Here is a 16385-nt window from a genome sequence, read left to right on the forward strand (position 1 = left end):
TAACAACATTGAACTCGTCATGCCGATCTCACGAACAACGGCAGGAAAAGCTACAAGAAATTAGAGACAGCTTGGTTCTCTTCTTGAGGACATGCATTTATAATTTAAGATTCCTCCGATTCAGGCTCGTGTTCAGGCTCCCAATCTCGGGAGGACTCACAAATCTGAATCGAACACAGATCATGTTCATGTTAACAACTTCCGGCCCGGACTACAAGACTCCTATCCGACTACGTGACAACATACAAGGCTTCTATCCGACTACGTGACAGCATACAAGACTCCTATCCGACTACGTGACAACATACAAATATAGATACCATTGGGACTGCAAGCCGGGCCTTGTATATACAGCCGGGTCATATCCATCTTATAGCAACAATTCTGTATGTCGCCTCATAAGACGATATCGAGTCGATGCCTTGTCCTTAGTTCACGCTCATGACTTTCCAAAAGTGTCGCAGCGTTAGCACTAAATCTAAGTTTGCACAAAACACTGGAGACAGATGTACTGGGTTGACTACAATGTTCCACAACCGGTAAACCTGCACATCGTACTAGTATAACAGTTATGGTCTCCTCTTCTACTAAAGCATTATTACCCGACTAGTTGATTGGCCTTGCAGCACTTGCTGAGAGAAGCGAAGCTCATTTGCTTCTAAGTGTGAAGTGGAAGCCCATTGGTTCTCGATATTCACCTGTTCCATGGCACCGGTGGCAATAATCTAGTCCACTACCACCACAAATTCGACACCTGAAAAGGAGTGGTATGGCTTAGCACCATCATGGAGAACAAATTAAGACTTAAGGAGTGTGTGCCTCACCATTGTGGCCATTCACCCTTTGGGAGCATGACAAGATCGACATGATTTGTTCTCCCTGCAAATCACAGACCATGTTTTCATGAGAAAACTCGTAACACTGATGAATGATCATCGTATAGCATATCTATTCTCCCTGTGCAAGAAGAACCTCGACCAAAGCAGTTTCGGCAATCTATTCTCCCTGTGCCTTGGCAGATGGTGCAAGGGGGATCAGGTCGTTTTGGTCTCTCCCTCCTAACATTTGACTGCATTATAATTACAGTTAGAACAACAACACATCAGAAACCGTTGTGCAATACAGTACAAAAAAGGTAATGCAAAATGTTGACTCATAACTCATTTACATCTCCTAACACATGCTCAGTCTGAAAAGCAGGCGCATCATCAGCTCGCCAAGGTGAAGAACTGATGATCTCCTAAACTGGTGGAGGAATAGTGGAATACGTGGAAGAGTAGTTGGGGGATATTGCTATATTGGCACTGACAATGCAAACATCATGGGATACCTCCCCACCTCGATCATTTGGCAAATATGCAAGAATAGGGGCCATGTGCACATGCTAATTTGGTACCCACGAGTTCTCTTAAACATAAAATGCAGCTGCTGCCATATTGCCCTAAATAATAACAGTACTGCAGAATTCAGCAAAAACCTGAAGAATCACACTGCATTAGACGTCTAGACCCTTCCCTAAACTAAATGATAGACCCGAGTTGCAGTAGTTGTCTGAGCATTGGCCGCTGTACATTCCCTTCTTTTACCTTCCCTGCACCTCAAGGACCCCAATCCTCATTTCCACCTTTTCCCCCCATGTTACTGTTTCTACGATCTGGTTTCATGTACTTTGTTTAATTTCTATTCAGTGTAAACACAGCTACAATTATGTTCTGTCAAAAGAGTCACTGCGATAAAGATCTAAGTGTCTGATTTGTTTTGGTTGTAGAAGGCAGTTGAACCATTAGATGTAAAGTTGTACACTGCAGGTTTGCACATGAAGTGCCTGGTTGATTCAACAAAATAAATCAGCTACTGTGGTGTCCACATCAGGCACTCCATCAATTTGTGTGCAACATCAATTACTTCGAGTTTCAGACCAGTGATAACCTTAAACACCCCAAGACTTGCTAACAGGAGGTAGAAGCACTTCTAGGTCTCCATTCAACAGAGTTACAAGAACAAAATATGAGCTTTTCGTACTGTTATGTCCTCCTTCACCTATCCATTTTCTGAATGTAATTTTGGGTTCCTGCTGTTTTTGCAGCACACAGACCAACTAATGAATGACTTGCTCCCACGCTATCCCACAACAGGATACAAGAAAGCTACTGAAACAAAGGCTAGACGATGCCGCTTCCTACCTTCCAGGTGTTCGACGAATTGCAGACGCGAGAACAGAAACGAACAGGACAAAGTGGAAGTCCAAACTACCTCCGTGCGGACGACCCATGACGGCCTCGACACGCCCAGCCGCCGCGGGGTTCCTTGAACCCCAGCAAGTGAGCTCGAGGGAGCCTGCACCGGCGACCCCAGGCAGCCGGGGCCGATCCCCGGCGCCGCAGGCATGGGGCGCGACTGGCCAATGCTTGTTCCTTCGTCTCGTAACTGAATTTTCTTCAGAGTTATCCGTCCATAACGACTGGATCTCTTTAGGTTGGCCTTCATTGGGCTGGGCTTCAGTGGGCCTCATTCTCTCAGGCTTTGCATGGTTGTGCTTGTGCAGTAAGCCCGTATCGTGTTTTTTTTTCTTTTTCCTTTCTTTACGACTTGAGAATGACAAGAGAAGGAGCGAGTGATGTGAACAGAGCTCTTAACAATTCCCCCCTCCGTTCAAGAAAGTAAGACGTATTTTATTTTCAAAAGTCAAACTTTATAAGTTTTGATCGACAATTAGTCATATTATACATATATTTAGTATATAAAGTTTATATCAATAGATTTGAATTTTTGAAGTACCTTTGACATGATATTCATTTTATAGCAATTGATAACGTATTATAAGATAAATTAATGGTCATAGTTTATTTTTATTGATTTTTTCAAAATAAAATATGTCTTACATTCTAAGATCCACGTTGCACTCTCCCCTTTTCTTTTGGCCATCGACTGTTGTATGGACGTCTCTTTTATCCTGCATTCCACTCTTCCCACATGCTTTGTAGACATGCATATACCCTCTCCAATTAATGAACGAACCTCCCAGCTTTGTCTTAAAAAAGACTTGAGAGTTGAGACGTGTAGAATGTAGTAACATAAACATTAAAAAAATTTCGGTGTCTTAAGACCTCAATATACATAGTTCATCACAAGGCAAGAGGCTCAGTTTGATCCATTTGCAATTTGTGCATTTCCTAGATACGACTTGAGGTTCTTCCATTTTGTGCTTAACTGTGTGCACCAGCTTGTTTTTGAAAGTTGCAGTTCTGAACTTTGATCAACTGAAACAAGTAAATGACAATTCGGAGAAAAATAACTACACATGGATAAGAGCCCCTCTAGGCTTCAATGCACATTCAGGTCTTTGATGTTACACTTCCGCAGTTACACAACCGTGGAGTGTATAAATAGGCCTTCATCTGCCGCAGCTTGCCCCCCAGAGCGCTAGTTCATCTGTCCAAAACCAACCATGAGGTCCTTGCTGCCCCTTGCCGCGCTCCTGGCCGCGTGCATCGTGCACGGCGCCGAGTCCACCGCGCCACGCCAGTCACTGACCTTCGACCTCTTCCCGACCGGCCCGCGCCCCGACTCCGACGAGGACAAGTGCTGGGAGTCGCTGCTGAAGCTGGGCCTGCGCAAGCACGACCTCCTCGCGTCCTTCTTCACCAGGCGCCCCGTCCCCGCCCGCGTGCTGCCGCGCGGTGGACGAGGTCGACGACCACTGCGGCCCGTTCACCCGCGCCTCCGTCCGCTCGCTCCCGCTCGGGCTGCTGCCGCAGTGCGCCCGCTCGGCTATCACTGGCGCCCCGACGACCCGGCCCAACACGCGGCGGGCACCTCCGCGAGCACCCACCCTTGCACCTGGCCCGAGAGTTTCGGGTGGTGCACGTGCGCCGCCGGGACCGAAGGCACACACGTACACGAGCGCACGTTTGCCACCACCGCGCGCACCCAAGGTTTCCAGTGGAAAGCGGACGCCCCCGGGGCTGCACAAGAGCGTGTATCCTCCACCACCATACCAGCAGGGAGTTTCTCCTGACACGCACGCGCCTCCGCCGAAGGCTGCTAGTGGTTCGCACGCACCGGTGGTTGCTGGTGTATGAAAAGGCGCCTAAACCGAAGGTCATCGCCGGTGGGAGTGCGGGCGGGCGAATGCGTCGTGCACCAGATGTCTACGGTCCGGCAACAGGTGCACCCTTGGCAGCTGCCTCGGCGCCACAAAAGGGACTGCGGACGGCGAGCCCGAGCTCAAGGAGTCTGCCGTATGGCTCGCCGGTTTAGCTGCGTCCCGGCCCGCGCAGCGGCAGCACGTGGCGGTTTCATGTCCGTTTTTGTGAGGGGACGAGTTGTGCTTTTAAGGTGCTATCTCTGCCTTGTCTAGCATTGTCACCACCAGCTAGAGGCTCCTCAGGCTTCATGGTCGAGGTACTGTCCAGATCGGTAATACTCCCGTCGGTTAAATATATTTAATGTTTTTAATATGATACGATCTTTAATAAGTATATTTGGTCAGAAGCGACTTCATACACATCTTCAAATAGGCCTTAATGGCCTTATCCTCGATCGGCTCCCCCAGGGTCAACAAAGTCTAGCTTCAAGATAGCGGTGGGGGTGCGTGAGCGCGCGTGGTTCGGCTCTGGAATATGGATGGTCAGATGGAGATCGATGAGGGACTGATGGGAGACGGCGACCGTGTGTGGAGCTTATGTTGAGCGCCCGAGCGGGCCTCTTTTTTCGCTGCCAATGGAACTAGACAGAAAATGCGGGGTATAAAAAAAAGATGAATTTTGAAAATGCCATCATAAAGATTACTCAAGTTAAAAGATAACATATGATCTTAGATCATATATTATTCTCACAGTTAATAATATTTTTCGATATAAATATCATTGTAATAATATTCATATATTTTTTCAAAAAATAGATCAAAATTACAGGGTAACTACCTGTAGCTGAAGCTGTATCCGATCCGATCCGGATACTACTTCGTGCCCGGAAAAAAAAAATTACATCACGATTTTTTTAATGCACGTTGAGACGGAGCGGCTGGAATCCGTCGGTGAAGAGTCTTGGAGATAGGGATGTCAACGGGGAAATTTTTCGCGGGGAATGGGTAACCATCTCCGTCCTGATTGGAGGAAATTTTTCCCGTCCCCGTCCCCATCCCCGCTCATGGGGGAGAAAATTCTCCCATCCCTGTCCCCGCGCGGGGAAATATACCCGATGGGTTCCCCGTCCCCGCTACACTAGCACGATAAAGGGCCTGCTGGCTGACGGGCTTTGGTGGGTTGGACTTTAATTGGATTGTTTCTTGCATATATGGGTCATGGAGAGTTTAAATATTTCGAAGAATTATCCCCGCGGGGAAACGGGGACAGGGGACAGGGAACCATCCCCGCCCCCGCCATACCCGACGGGGGAGAAATTTCCCCCATTAAACCCTCCGCGGGGAGAAAATTGGCCCCATCCCCATCCCCTAATAAGGGAATTCCCCGTCGGGGAACGGGGCCCCGTTGACATCCCTACTCGGAGAAGAGATCTGACCCAGCCGTTTCGCCCGCGGTGACGAACGAGTCGGACTCGCTGCAGATGGGAAGACGTCTGCTCCACGAAGCAAGTCGCAACGGCGATCCGGAGCAGGAAGAAGGGTCAGGTGTGCGTGCTGCCATGCGTAGAAAAATCTAATGCCGTACAACCTACACAAGTTGTATCAACCTTTACACGTCGGACGGTGCTGGAGGGTTGACTCTCAAACATGGATTCGGAGGGACCCCTTTGAGATTCGATCGGGAATGATACTGAATTTGTTTTGCGGGTAAAATAAATGAGCGTAAATGCAATGCAGGTGGAATGAAAAGGATCAGATGCAGAAAGTAGTAAATGATCAGGATGTTTTTAAACAGGTTCAGGCCGCACTGAGCGTAACACCCTACTCCTGTATATATGCTATAAATGCTCTGAGAATATCTCTTTAAGTGTTTGCTGGATTACAAAAATATTTGTCTAGTCTTGAGCTTCGGGCTCCTTGTTCTTTGATAATCTGAACTTCTGTCTTCAACTTTACTTCACTCAGTCTGGCTGTACTGAACCTCTGTCTTGCCTAACTTCTCTTCTCTGGGGAGCCCGTCCCGCTTTTATAGTCGCCGGGACGGTAGCGTGCCCAGAAAGGGATGGCGCGAGTTCCAATACGCTATAAATAGAAAGCAACCATTATGGGCTGCTGCGCGAGGTGACGGAGAGAGTTGAAAATGCGCCCCGTCCGGTCTTGTAAGTCATCATATCGTTTTTCAACGGGCGCCGCGGGGAGGGCCCACCGGGCAGCCCGACGTGCTCGCCCGATCTTTTACGCCTGACACAGCAGGACGGTAGGCGGGGCGCCTTGGGCTTTGTGATGTTATCCCGAGGCGCGCTAGATATCCTGCGATGGGACCCGTGCATTAAATGTCCCCACGCCCCCTGTCAGAACGTGGCAGGGACTGACAGCAAGCGTGGGGGAGCAGTTGGAGATGACATGCCACGCGCCCTCTTAAATGCAGCATCGGGCCTTTCACTGGTTGACACCTCACCGCTAGACCTTTGTGGGGGCCACCAGTAAAGGACTTCTTAAGCCATCGGGGAAACCGAGTGCTTGGGGGCCACCGTCCACAGCCCCGAGCACTCTCTCCTGGATATGCTATTTCTTGGTCCTCGGCGAACCGAGTGCTCAGGGACCACTATTCGCGGACCCGAGCACTCTCTTCCGGAACTGGCTGTTCGGGTTCTCGGGGAACCGAGTGCTCGGGGCCACTGTTCGTGGCACCGAGCACTCTTTCCCGGAACTGACTTCCCTTAGGTCCTCAGGGGACTCGGGTGCTCGGGGGCCATTGTTCGCAGCCCCGAGCACCCTTTTCTCAGTACTTGGTTTTTCTGGTCGTCGGGGGACTTGAGTGCTCGAGTGTCACTGTTCGTAGCCCCGAGCACTCTCTTCCCGGAACTCGGTCTTCTCGGTTCATCGGGGAACTCGGGTACTTAGGGACTATTGTTCATGGCTCCGAGCACACTATTCAATGCTTGAAGTTATGATTCTATGTGTCGATATTCTCAGTTTGAATTATTAGTTTTTGATCGATATCGGCGTGTTTAAATCCGGATTGATTCATTTTTATATATTAACATTTTCGCGTTTATATCATTTCTGATTTTTATCATTTTAAATTCTATTTTTAAGAAAAAAATATAAAAATAAAAACGGTTTGAAGTTTTTCCTGAAATTCCCGTCAGTTTTCATCCCATTCCAGCAGTACCGTACCTCTACTCAAAGCAAGCACGCCACCAGTGAGCGGGCCCCGCCTGATTCCGAGAACCGCAGCTCCCACCTCACCGACTGCTGGAGCCCGCGTCGTCACGTGGGTGCCCGGTGACGAGGACGCGCGTGTGCCGTTGCTTTATCTCCCACTCGTGCCCGGTGACGAGGACTGCTGGAGCCATCCGGATCGTCGCGCCCGAACCATGGTCCATGGGCAGAGACAATCCCACACCGTTCACGAGTGCATCGGACGGTGCACGCTGCACGAACGGTCCACGGGCTCAGCCGCTTGCCTCGGCCGGGATAAACGTTAGCTATAAGAAACTAGCCACCCGGTTGGCTTTGCCTTCTCCCTATCGCCGTTCTCGCCCAAAGCTCCGCCCTGTCTCGTTCCAAGTCTTCTCCAGCTTCGTCTCCGGTAAGCGCTACCAATCCCATCTGCATCTGTCTTTCTGCACCGAGTGTGGCTGTGTGATACTGTGTTTTGAGCTCCGGATGTCTAGTATCTCCGTGTCATATTGATTTGTGCTGTGGTTATTGTTGCTTGGTCAATTTCTTGGATCTACGGATCATGGCAGAACCTTACAGTTCTTACCCACCACCGGGAGTAACTGTTTAGGATCTTGTTTTTGAGAGTTGGGCTGATTAAACAGAAACTCTGCAATTTTGAAAGGCTGTTGCCTTTGGCTCAATCCGCGAAGAAAGAGGTTGTGCTAGCTTTCAGCTGCTGTGCTTTAGCAAATCGAAAGAAACATACTGCTTTTTTTTTTTTTCATTTTTTGCGGTAAACTTGGTCTCAAGGCCTTAGTCCATGAAGTTATTACTAAAGTGCTCATACTGCTTTTTTTTTCATTTTTCCAATTTGGAGTAATCGAGTGTCTTCAAACGCGGGAATTGATTGCTTAACTGTAGTAGTGAGTAGTGAGGCTATGGAACTGCAGTGTTCTTGTATTCATTGCATGAAGTAACGGAGTTGGTCCCGAACTACACGGGGATGCGTTACTATGACTGAATTTTGTAGTACTTATTACTGTACAAAGGACGTACGGAGATAAAAATTTGATGTTCTTGAATGATCTGTGTGAAGTCAATAAGTCCTGAATTTATTTTTTGTTTGGTGAGTGTTAGCCGGCGGCCGGCCTTTGAACCTACTATCTGGCATGTTTGACCGGTTAGGATGGAAATCGTTGGAACAGCAATGTTTAGTTTCTTTGATACGAAACTGTCTGCCCACCATCAGATTCTGTACCCTAAGCCATGCTTCCAGGTTGAGTAGAGGTGCATGCTCTTGAAGTTTCACCCATTCAAGGCCAAAATTTGTCCATGACAATTGTATGTTAGCCCTCTTGAGATGAGTAAGTTAATAATACAATTTTAGGTTAAACTTTTCCGAGAGGAGTAAGTTTGTGGCCAGCAAGTCAGGTGATAATTTGATCCATGATATCCTAACCTTTTCGTTCTCCACTTCCACAATGGATTGGTCTGTATATTGAGAAATTAAAATAGCTTGGCTGATCACGCAGCTCTGCTCCACTCAAACTGAACTTTATATGCTATACTCTAATTTCTCTAACTATAGTCATTTCCGTGGATGTACCCAAAGAGAAGTTTTTTCGCAACATCAACATCAATGGTTGAGATATGGAACATTGCTTTCTGCATTACGTATGATTGTTGTACACCATTGTTCTGTCCAACATAAGAACCCCATTTCTGCAGAGAAACTGTGACAGCATTTGCGCTGTACCTGTCCAACTGCTTAATCTAGCTCACGCGTGATTGCTAACCGCTACCCATGTAGACGGTTGATCCATGCATGATTCCACTTGCTATTTCCTTCCTTCTCAAAGTCTTCAGAGCTGCATCGGATGATAACGACTCTCACCTCGCTTCCTCTTGGACATGAACTGCAGCACTTGGTTGATGGCCTCACCTGCAGCAGCACCGACAGAGTTCACGCAGCTGGAAGCCGCGCGCCAGTCTCTCATCGCGATCTCCCAGTCTGTTCCGGAGGTCGGGGCGCCTCTGGTGGTCATCAGGTCGCCAATCGGCGGCATGGAGAACGGGCACGACGACCGGGCAGCGGATGAGTACTACAGAGCGAAGCTCATCTCCATCTCCAACCAGTCGCCCGACGCCTGGCCAACGCCGTGCCCTGCCAAGAACGGTGCCGCTTAATAACCGTGCAACGTTGCTTACTCCTGTGTCGACTGTCGATATATGTGTACCGGTGTGTGTCGCTAATAATAGGCTTGAGCTGCCAAATGGAGTACTTGTATGCAAGTGTGAAGTGGCCTCTTGGTCTGAACTCTTTTATAATGTGGAAAAGAACTGTAATGGACTGGAGATTCGCAAATGGCCAAATGCAGTGGCCACCGTTGACCGGTGCAGGATCATTGTAGTACACTTCTCGTTATTTCCACCTGTGACTTGTAAGGAGTGGTCGGTTCTTGTTGCTTTACATTACCTCTTGTTGGCTGGAGGTGCAACTCTCTCTCATGTAAACGCACCCAACCGCTTCCCATTCCCTCCGTCAACGCCCCTGGCCGTATGCAGTGTTTATGAGGCCCGCGCGCGTAGGATCCTGGTGAGATTCTAATCCGCGTCGTGCACGGCGCGTCCGCGTATGTCTATGCACACGGAGACACGTGTCAAAGTGCTGCACGGGTCTATACAAAAGACCTGGCCTCATAAAATTTCTCTCCCACTCCACCGGTCGCCCGGCTAGCGTGATTCTAGCCGCTGCGGTCCCTTGGATGGCTACTCTGAAGTCTCTGACTGTCCTGCGTTGTCGCCTGTATCGGTTCATAGTGGCCTCCTTGCTTTTGTGTTTTTTTCTTCTAAATATATATATTTTAAAAATAATTATTAATTTATTATTAATACTAGCTAAGTGTTTGTTGCAACAAAAATACAAACATCAAATACAGTAACATTAAGCACAAACTCAAGTAAACTCAAGTTATAGAGATGTGGATGCGCTATTAGAGTGTCGCCGAACGAATATGTTGGAAGTGGTGTCATAGTTTGATTTTAGATGTTCTGAAAAAGGAAAAGTAGATTATTTGCTAATTTCTCTCCTAATTTATTTATTTTTATTAGTAAAACGGGTCTAATATCCGTAGCCGGTAACAAGACTGGGAGGTTGGAGGATGAGGTGGATGGCAAAAGTAAGTAAATTATTCAAATTTTAAGAGATTTTATTAGATAGAAGGAGAGTAGGAGAAAAGATACATGATAATCAACTTATATTTTATATAGTAGAGATTTTTTTTTTTACAATTTCATATAAATAGACTCTAGTCACTCAACCAAACATGTGACAAAGTGTAATAGTCTGGCCATTGGGTGACTTTTTAAAAGTCACATTTTTATTAGATGATCTTTGTAAAAATCATGAAAATATTGTGTTCATTTGCTCCCAACCTTTGAAACATGGTCCAAGAAATCATGAAAGTCGATGACTAGTTAAGTTGATTATATAAATATTTATTTAAAGTTGAAATATTTGTTCATCAATTGTATATATCGAAGAGAATGTCACGAGATTTTATACAAGTTCAGACCTGCATTAGGATAATTATCCTACGCCCTATATTGCATTGATTAATCTTGGTAGAAGATAATTATAATGGGAATGTGTCTAGATCTACTCATATAAATCTCGATGAGTTCTCTCATATTCTAAATTTTGAAACTCTTGTCGGATGAATTTGAACATGACTTGAATCTGTTATATATCTCAATGGGTTATTTTTACTTCTATCAAACATCGCATTGTTTCTGTTTCCTCCTTTTGGTTCTCTCTCTGGCTTATCCCCTTGACGTGCCCTTCCTCTTTTTATATAGTTGAGTAAATTTTGTAAAACTACATATATTTTGACAAAATTATCACAAAACTACATATTTAAGCAATAGTTTCATAAAACTATATATTTAGTGCTAATTTTATCGCAAAACTTCAGATCTTTTGCAAAATTATCGCAAAACTACATATTTAAGCAATAATTTCACAAAACTACAGATTTTTAGCGTTGATTTTATTGCAAAAACTACATATTCTAGATGAACTAGTCAAACGCATCAGTGAAGACAAACACCTCGATGACCTTCGAGAGACCTTCGATAATCTGCGAAGTGCAGGGCGAAACTTAAACCCAAAAAAATGTGCATTTGGTGTGCGATCTGGAAGATTATTGGGCATCTTGCTGTCAAAAAGGGGCATCAAAGTAGATCCCCAGAAAATACAAGCAATACTTGACATGAGGCCTCTTTAGAGTAGGAAATAAGCACAACGCTTAGTCGGAAGATTGGTAGCTCTAAGCCGATTCATTGCCAGATCCGCCGAGCGAAGCATTCCTTTCTTCAAAACCCTTAAGGGCTCTAACCCTTTCAAGTGGGGTGTGGAGCGGCAGGATGCCTTTGATGAGTTAAAGAAATACCTGACGAAGCTCATAGCTCTGACCATCCCGGATCCGAAGGTTGGGTTATTGCTGTACATAGCGGTGACTCCTTCAGCAGTAAGTATTGTACTTGTGCAAGAAATGCAAGTAAATGACAAGCCGTAGCAATTTCCGATATACTGTGTTTCGGAAGCCTTGGTAGGGCCTAAGAGGTTCTATTCTGAGATGGAGAAAATGGCTAACGAGGTGGTGATGGCAAAAGAGACATTCGGAAATAAAAGCCGAAGCGCTAATCGACCTCAAAGAAGGTGGTGCACCTCTCGAATAAAAGTCGAAGGCTAAGAATGCCTATCCCCGCACAAAAGGCAAAAGAGACCTTCGGAGATAAAAATCGAAGTGCTACTCCACCTTAAAACAAAGGCATTGCAACCATTCACATAGAAATAAAAGGCAGGGGCCAAGAATGCTTGCCTTCGATCCCGAAACTTGGTCAAAGTTTTCGAAAGAAAATAAAACTTCGGCAAAGTGAAAGTCGAAGCCTGATCAACCCTTGCTAGAAAATGCGCCTGAGCATTACAATTTTATAATAAGTGGGGGGATACATCGTCAATTGTAAATTGTCCGTAGATATTAGGCCTTCAAGTGCAAGTATGCGAGCAAATGAAAAATAAATTTGTCGAGGCAACGCTCGACAGTATAGTCATCGCCAAAAGATGCTTCACGCACGTTGCTGCCAAAGGTCCATACGGCTTAAAAGTTGGGAGGGGGATGGTGTTTTCTAGTCGATGCTTCATGCACGTTGCTGCCAAAGGTCCCTACGGCTTAAAAGTTGGGGGGAGGGGGGGGGGGGGAACGACGTTGTTTCCGATCAGAATCTTGAGAGCGGGGCGCAGTAAGGCACTTTTAAACACATGGTCTGCAGACCAAGACTCATCGAGACTATATAACAAAAATAATAAGTTTATTTAGTGAATACATCGATGTCATAATCTACAAAGTCTTTATACAATTGGCTGCAACAAAATTGGAAAGCGATGCTCTGAGTGGCATGAAAGGGCTGAGTTGGATCTAGTGGAGATCTGACATAGCTGCTCGAAGAGGTGCTAGATGAGGTTATGGGCGAAGCACTTTGATTTTTGACATGTTGCTTTATTTGCGAAAAAATCAGGTCTTTGGCGATAGCAAAATTGAAAATGTCTAGGTGGAGGTTCGTAAGTGTCCTCTGGCTTAGGTTTCGGTTCGACGAGTATATGCGGAGGCATGAAGTCTCCATGCTCAATCCTGCAGGTTTCTCATTTAACCCTTCGAATCTCTAAGACCGAAGGGCAAAAAGAATCCCAAAACGCTCTAGAGTTGGCGTTACTCACATCATACGCCCTAGCCTTTGCTCTCCAGTACTTATCAAATTCTATGGCTGGATGGCGGCAGTAGGAATCCCAACAAGCCCAAGTCACAAAAAATTATCATGCATCATAGTGATGGGAAAAGCATAATCGGCTACAAAATTATCATGCATCATAGTGATGGGAAAAGCATAATCGGCTACCTGCATAGTGTCCGAAGGGAGGACATGCGCAGGAAGCGAAGGTAGTAAAAACATTTAATAAGAAATAAAATCGTATATCTTATAGTAGGCAACTGAACATTCTAAGTTCAAAATGGCACTTCACTCGTTCATCAGACCTGCTCTCTGTCTTCGGCTGCCTTGGTGGTGCCACCAATGTTTTGTGAAGCGGTAGCCTACGAGGCTGGTGGGGTAGAGGCTCCAGCAGAAGAGGGACCACCCTTCGCCTTTGTGTGCAGAATGAAATATCCATAAATATGCTGGCATGTGACAAAAATCTAGAAGGCATAGCTAAGAAGCATACTCGTTGACGATTGATCTCCGCTTCTCAGAGGGCTAGTTCACTACCGTGTTTGCACCAGTAATTGGTGTTGAATGATCATGCGGTAGCCTTCGATTCCTTTGTCACAGCCATAGTCGACATATCCGAAGGATAGCAAAACATTGATTTTTGAAGCTCCCTATGATGATCACAGCCAGTCATCTCAATTGATTGGACTAAACTTCTGGTTGAGATCATGGCACAAAAGTCACCGCATAGCTGAGTTGCGGGCGGAAGGCTGCTGCTAGTATTAGTGATCCATCCGAGAAGCCCACCTAGCCTGACATCATTAAGCGTCAGAGGCATTGCTGAAGCATTGATTTTCTCAAAAGTCTTGCTAATAGCTTCGCTAGCTGCGATGGCCTTTGGATCCAGGACCTCTAACACCCTAGCATCGTCATTAGACAACTGCTTCGCCTTCTCTAATTCTTCGCGCAGTCGTTGGGCTTCAACTTTCAACATTGTAGAGGGCTTGAAATTCCGATACATTAGCTTCGGACGCCATTAGGTTCTTGCGAAGAACAATTACCTCTTCTTCTATGCGTTGTTTACCTGAGCGAAGAGTGCTTACTTCTTTTTCGAGCTATTGCGAGTGCAAAACAACCTCCTTTGTATGTTGCAGATAATCCCTCTCTGGGCTTCGGCTTTCTTCGCCCATTCTTGATATAGAGCCTTTTGTGCCTCCGCATTTTTTGCGTAAGCCTCGGCGTGCTCCGCATGTTTGCACTGAGCGCATGAGAGAATCATAACATGCAATAGCGTAGCAGTATGAGAACAAGTATACGAAGAACAGCCGAATAACAATACATAATACCTTTGCGATCGCCACGTCGGAGGCGTCGATAAGTTCAGAAGCAGGCTTCCGCACCAGCGGAATCTCAAGCTCGGGAAGAAGAAGCTATCGAATATTTTCTTCACGCCTTTCACCTCCCCGGAACTTGGCTCAAATGAAGTAAGCTTCAGGGCTTCGGTGTCGATTGCCTTAGCATCTAGTAAGCCACTATGACACATGAGCCCCTTGCCACCACAGCGGGGCAAAGGTGGCGAAGCACTCTCCTCTTCGGTATCTGTGGCTTTGGGGCCTGCGGAGGAGCTAGCCTTAGAGGAAGAGTCGGAGGACGACTCAACTCCGACTACTTTGGTGTATTTTGTTCTTTCGAGTGTCTTAGCTCCCCCCCCCTCCGTTGGTTCAGCAACAACATGCAGATTCGATGACTCGTCCTCGTCGTTGCTGAGTATGAGCGTGGCGAGGTCCACTTGCGCAGAAGCACCAGGCTTAGGCGGTCCAGCGGGAAATTCTTGTGTGCCTTTCGAAGGCACCTGTCGAAGGGGCACAACACGAATGGCTTTTGAGCCTTCGGGGACCTTTTCATCGCCCAAGTCATCAAAGGATGTTTGACGAAGTCTCTTCTTCAGGGCGGGAGCTTTCTTTTTTCTGCCTCCTTGCGACGAAGGGTTTTCGTTTTTCCTCTTTTTTTGACTTTTAGCAACAGATGCTTCGCCGGTCTCGGCGTTCAAGGAGCGGTTATCTTCGGCTTGACCCGATGAGGATGAAGACAGCTTTGGCCTATCCTTGTAAATAAGACCTTGTAGATCAAAAATCCAGTTGAGCCGGTTACAAAGAGCCTGGTCGGGACAAAGTTGAGCCTCACCTTGGGTGAATTTCCCCATGAGAAGCATAGCTCTGGTGTCCACTTCGCCCACCATCAAGTTTGTCCCGAAGCACATAATGTAAGGAAAAGACAAAAAGCCAAAGCACACTTAAGAAACATGATAACAGAAATACCTATGAAACATTTAAAATCAGGCTAGGGACGACAGAGTCCCTCCGACCCTTTATCACTGAAGGTTGGATGGACTAGCCTTCGCTGAGGGACCACACCTCGGACGCCACGAACTCTTCTATGAGGTCGCGCGTGCTCAGGTGCATCGCACACCTGGCAAAGGCTTCGAATGTCGTCCTCTGGGAGTCATTCAGTTGTACATCTGGGGCTCGATTCCCCTTAACCTCTTTGCACTTGGAAACAAGATACTCTTTTTGGTGTACCTTATGGTAGAACCACCATTGTGTCCAATCCTTTGGCCACTTGTTTTTGTAGTCCATGACAGGTGTTGGCAATCCAGCACGGCAAGTGAAGTTCACACGACCGTAGTGAGCCTCATTTTGCATGCTGGATGTGAAAACTGGCTTCGGCTAGTGGTGGAGTATGTGGGTTGCAACGAAAGCCCTGGTCGAGGCCTTCGCTCCTTTTGAACGTGCTGCCCAAGCAAAGAGACTGAGCCAAATGATGCCATTCGGCGTCAGCTGGTGGAGGTAGACTTTGAACAGTCTCATAACCTTCGGCACCATCTCATCATAGGGGAGACGAAGCCCTGCTCGGAAGTAGTCCAAAAAAAAATGATTGCTTTTTCGTCATCTTCAGGCATCGGAGTTTCCTGATCCTTCGGAAGTCTGACCTTTGAAACATCGCTGATTAGACCTTCCTTGATTAGTCTGTCTACGACTTTTTCATCAACCTTGGATCACCCGATCCAGTACATATTCGAGCATCCGGATTCGCTTTTAGGAGCCATGGGATCTCTTAGGACTTCGGAAAGAGATGTGAGAGACTTCGTACGAGAGCAAGTGATTCAATGAGCGCACAGTAAAACAAGTCAATTGTCAGGCAGTATATATATCGGTAAAATAAAAGGCTGATGGCAGTCGAGAAAACATGCATTGGAAATTGAGCCATTGCCCAAATGATGGTTAAGAACAAATCCAACAGCAACTGCCATTTGTGAATCCTAAACATCGCGTAGGGACAAAAGCGTCAACCCAGTAAAATGAGA

At 46.6% G+C, this 16385-nt stretch overlaps 1 protein-coding gene across 1 annotated transcript; it reads right to left on the reverse strand.

Annotated features, from left to right (window-relative positions):
- Window positions 1-329: 329 nt before the first annotated feature.
- LOC133924862 (uncharacterized) lies at window positions 330-2444 on the reverse strand. The gene is made up of 4 exons (XM_062370591.1): window positions 2254-2444; window positions 973-1069; window positions 825-879; window positions 330-754 (listed from the first exon to the last, which is right to left on the reverse strand). Exons 1-4 carry the CDS (start codon window positions 2386-2388, stop codon window positions 649-651), a joined length of 393 nt encoding a protein of 130 aa, XP_062226575.1. The 5' UTR covers window positions 2389-2444; the 3' UTR covers window positions 330-648.
- Window positions 2445-16385: the final 13941 nt, after the last annotated feature.

This window comes from Phragmites australis, chromosome 7 (assembly GCF_958298935.1).
Source record: "Phragmites australis chromosome 7, lpPhrAust1.1, whole genome shotgun sequence".
Classification (NCBI taxonomy): Eukaryota; Viridiplantae; Streptophyta; class Magnoliopsida; order Poales; family Poaceae; genus Phragmites; species Phragmites australis.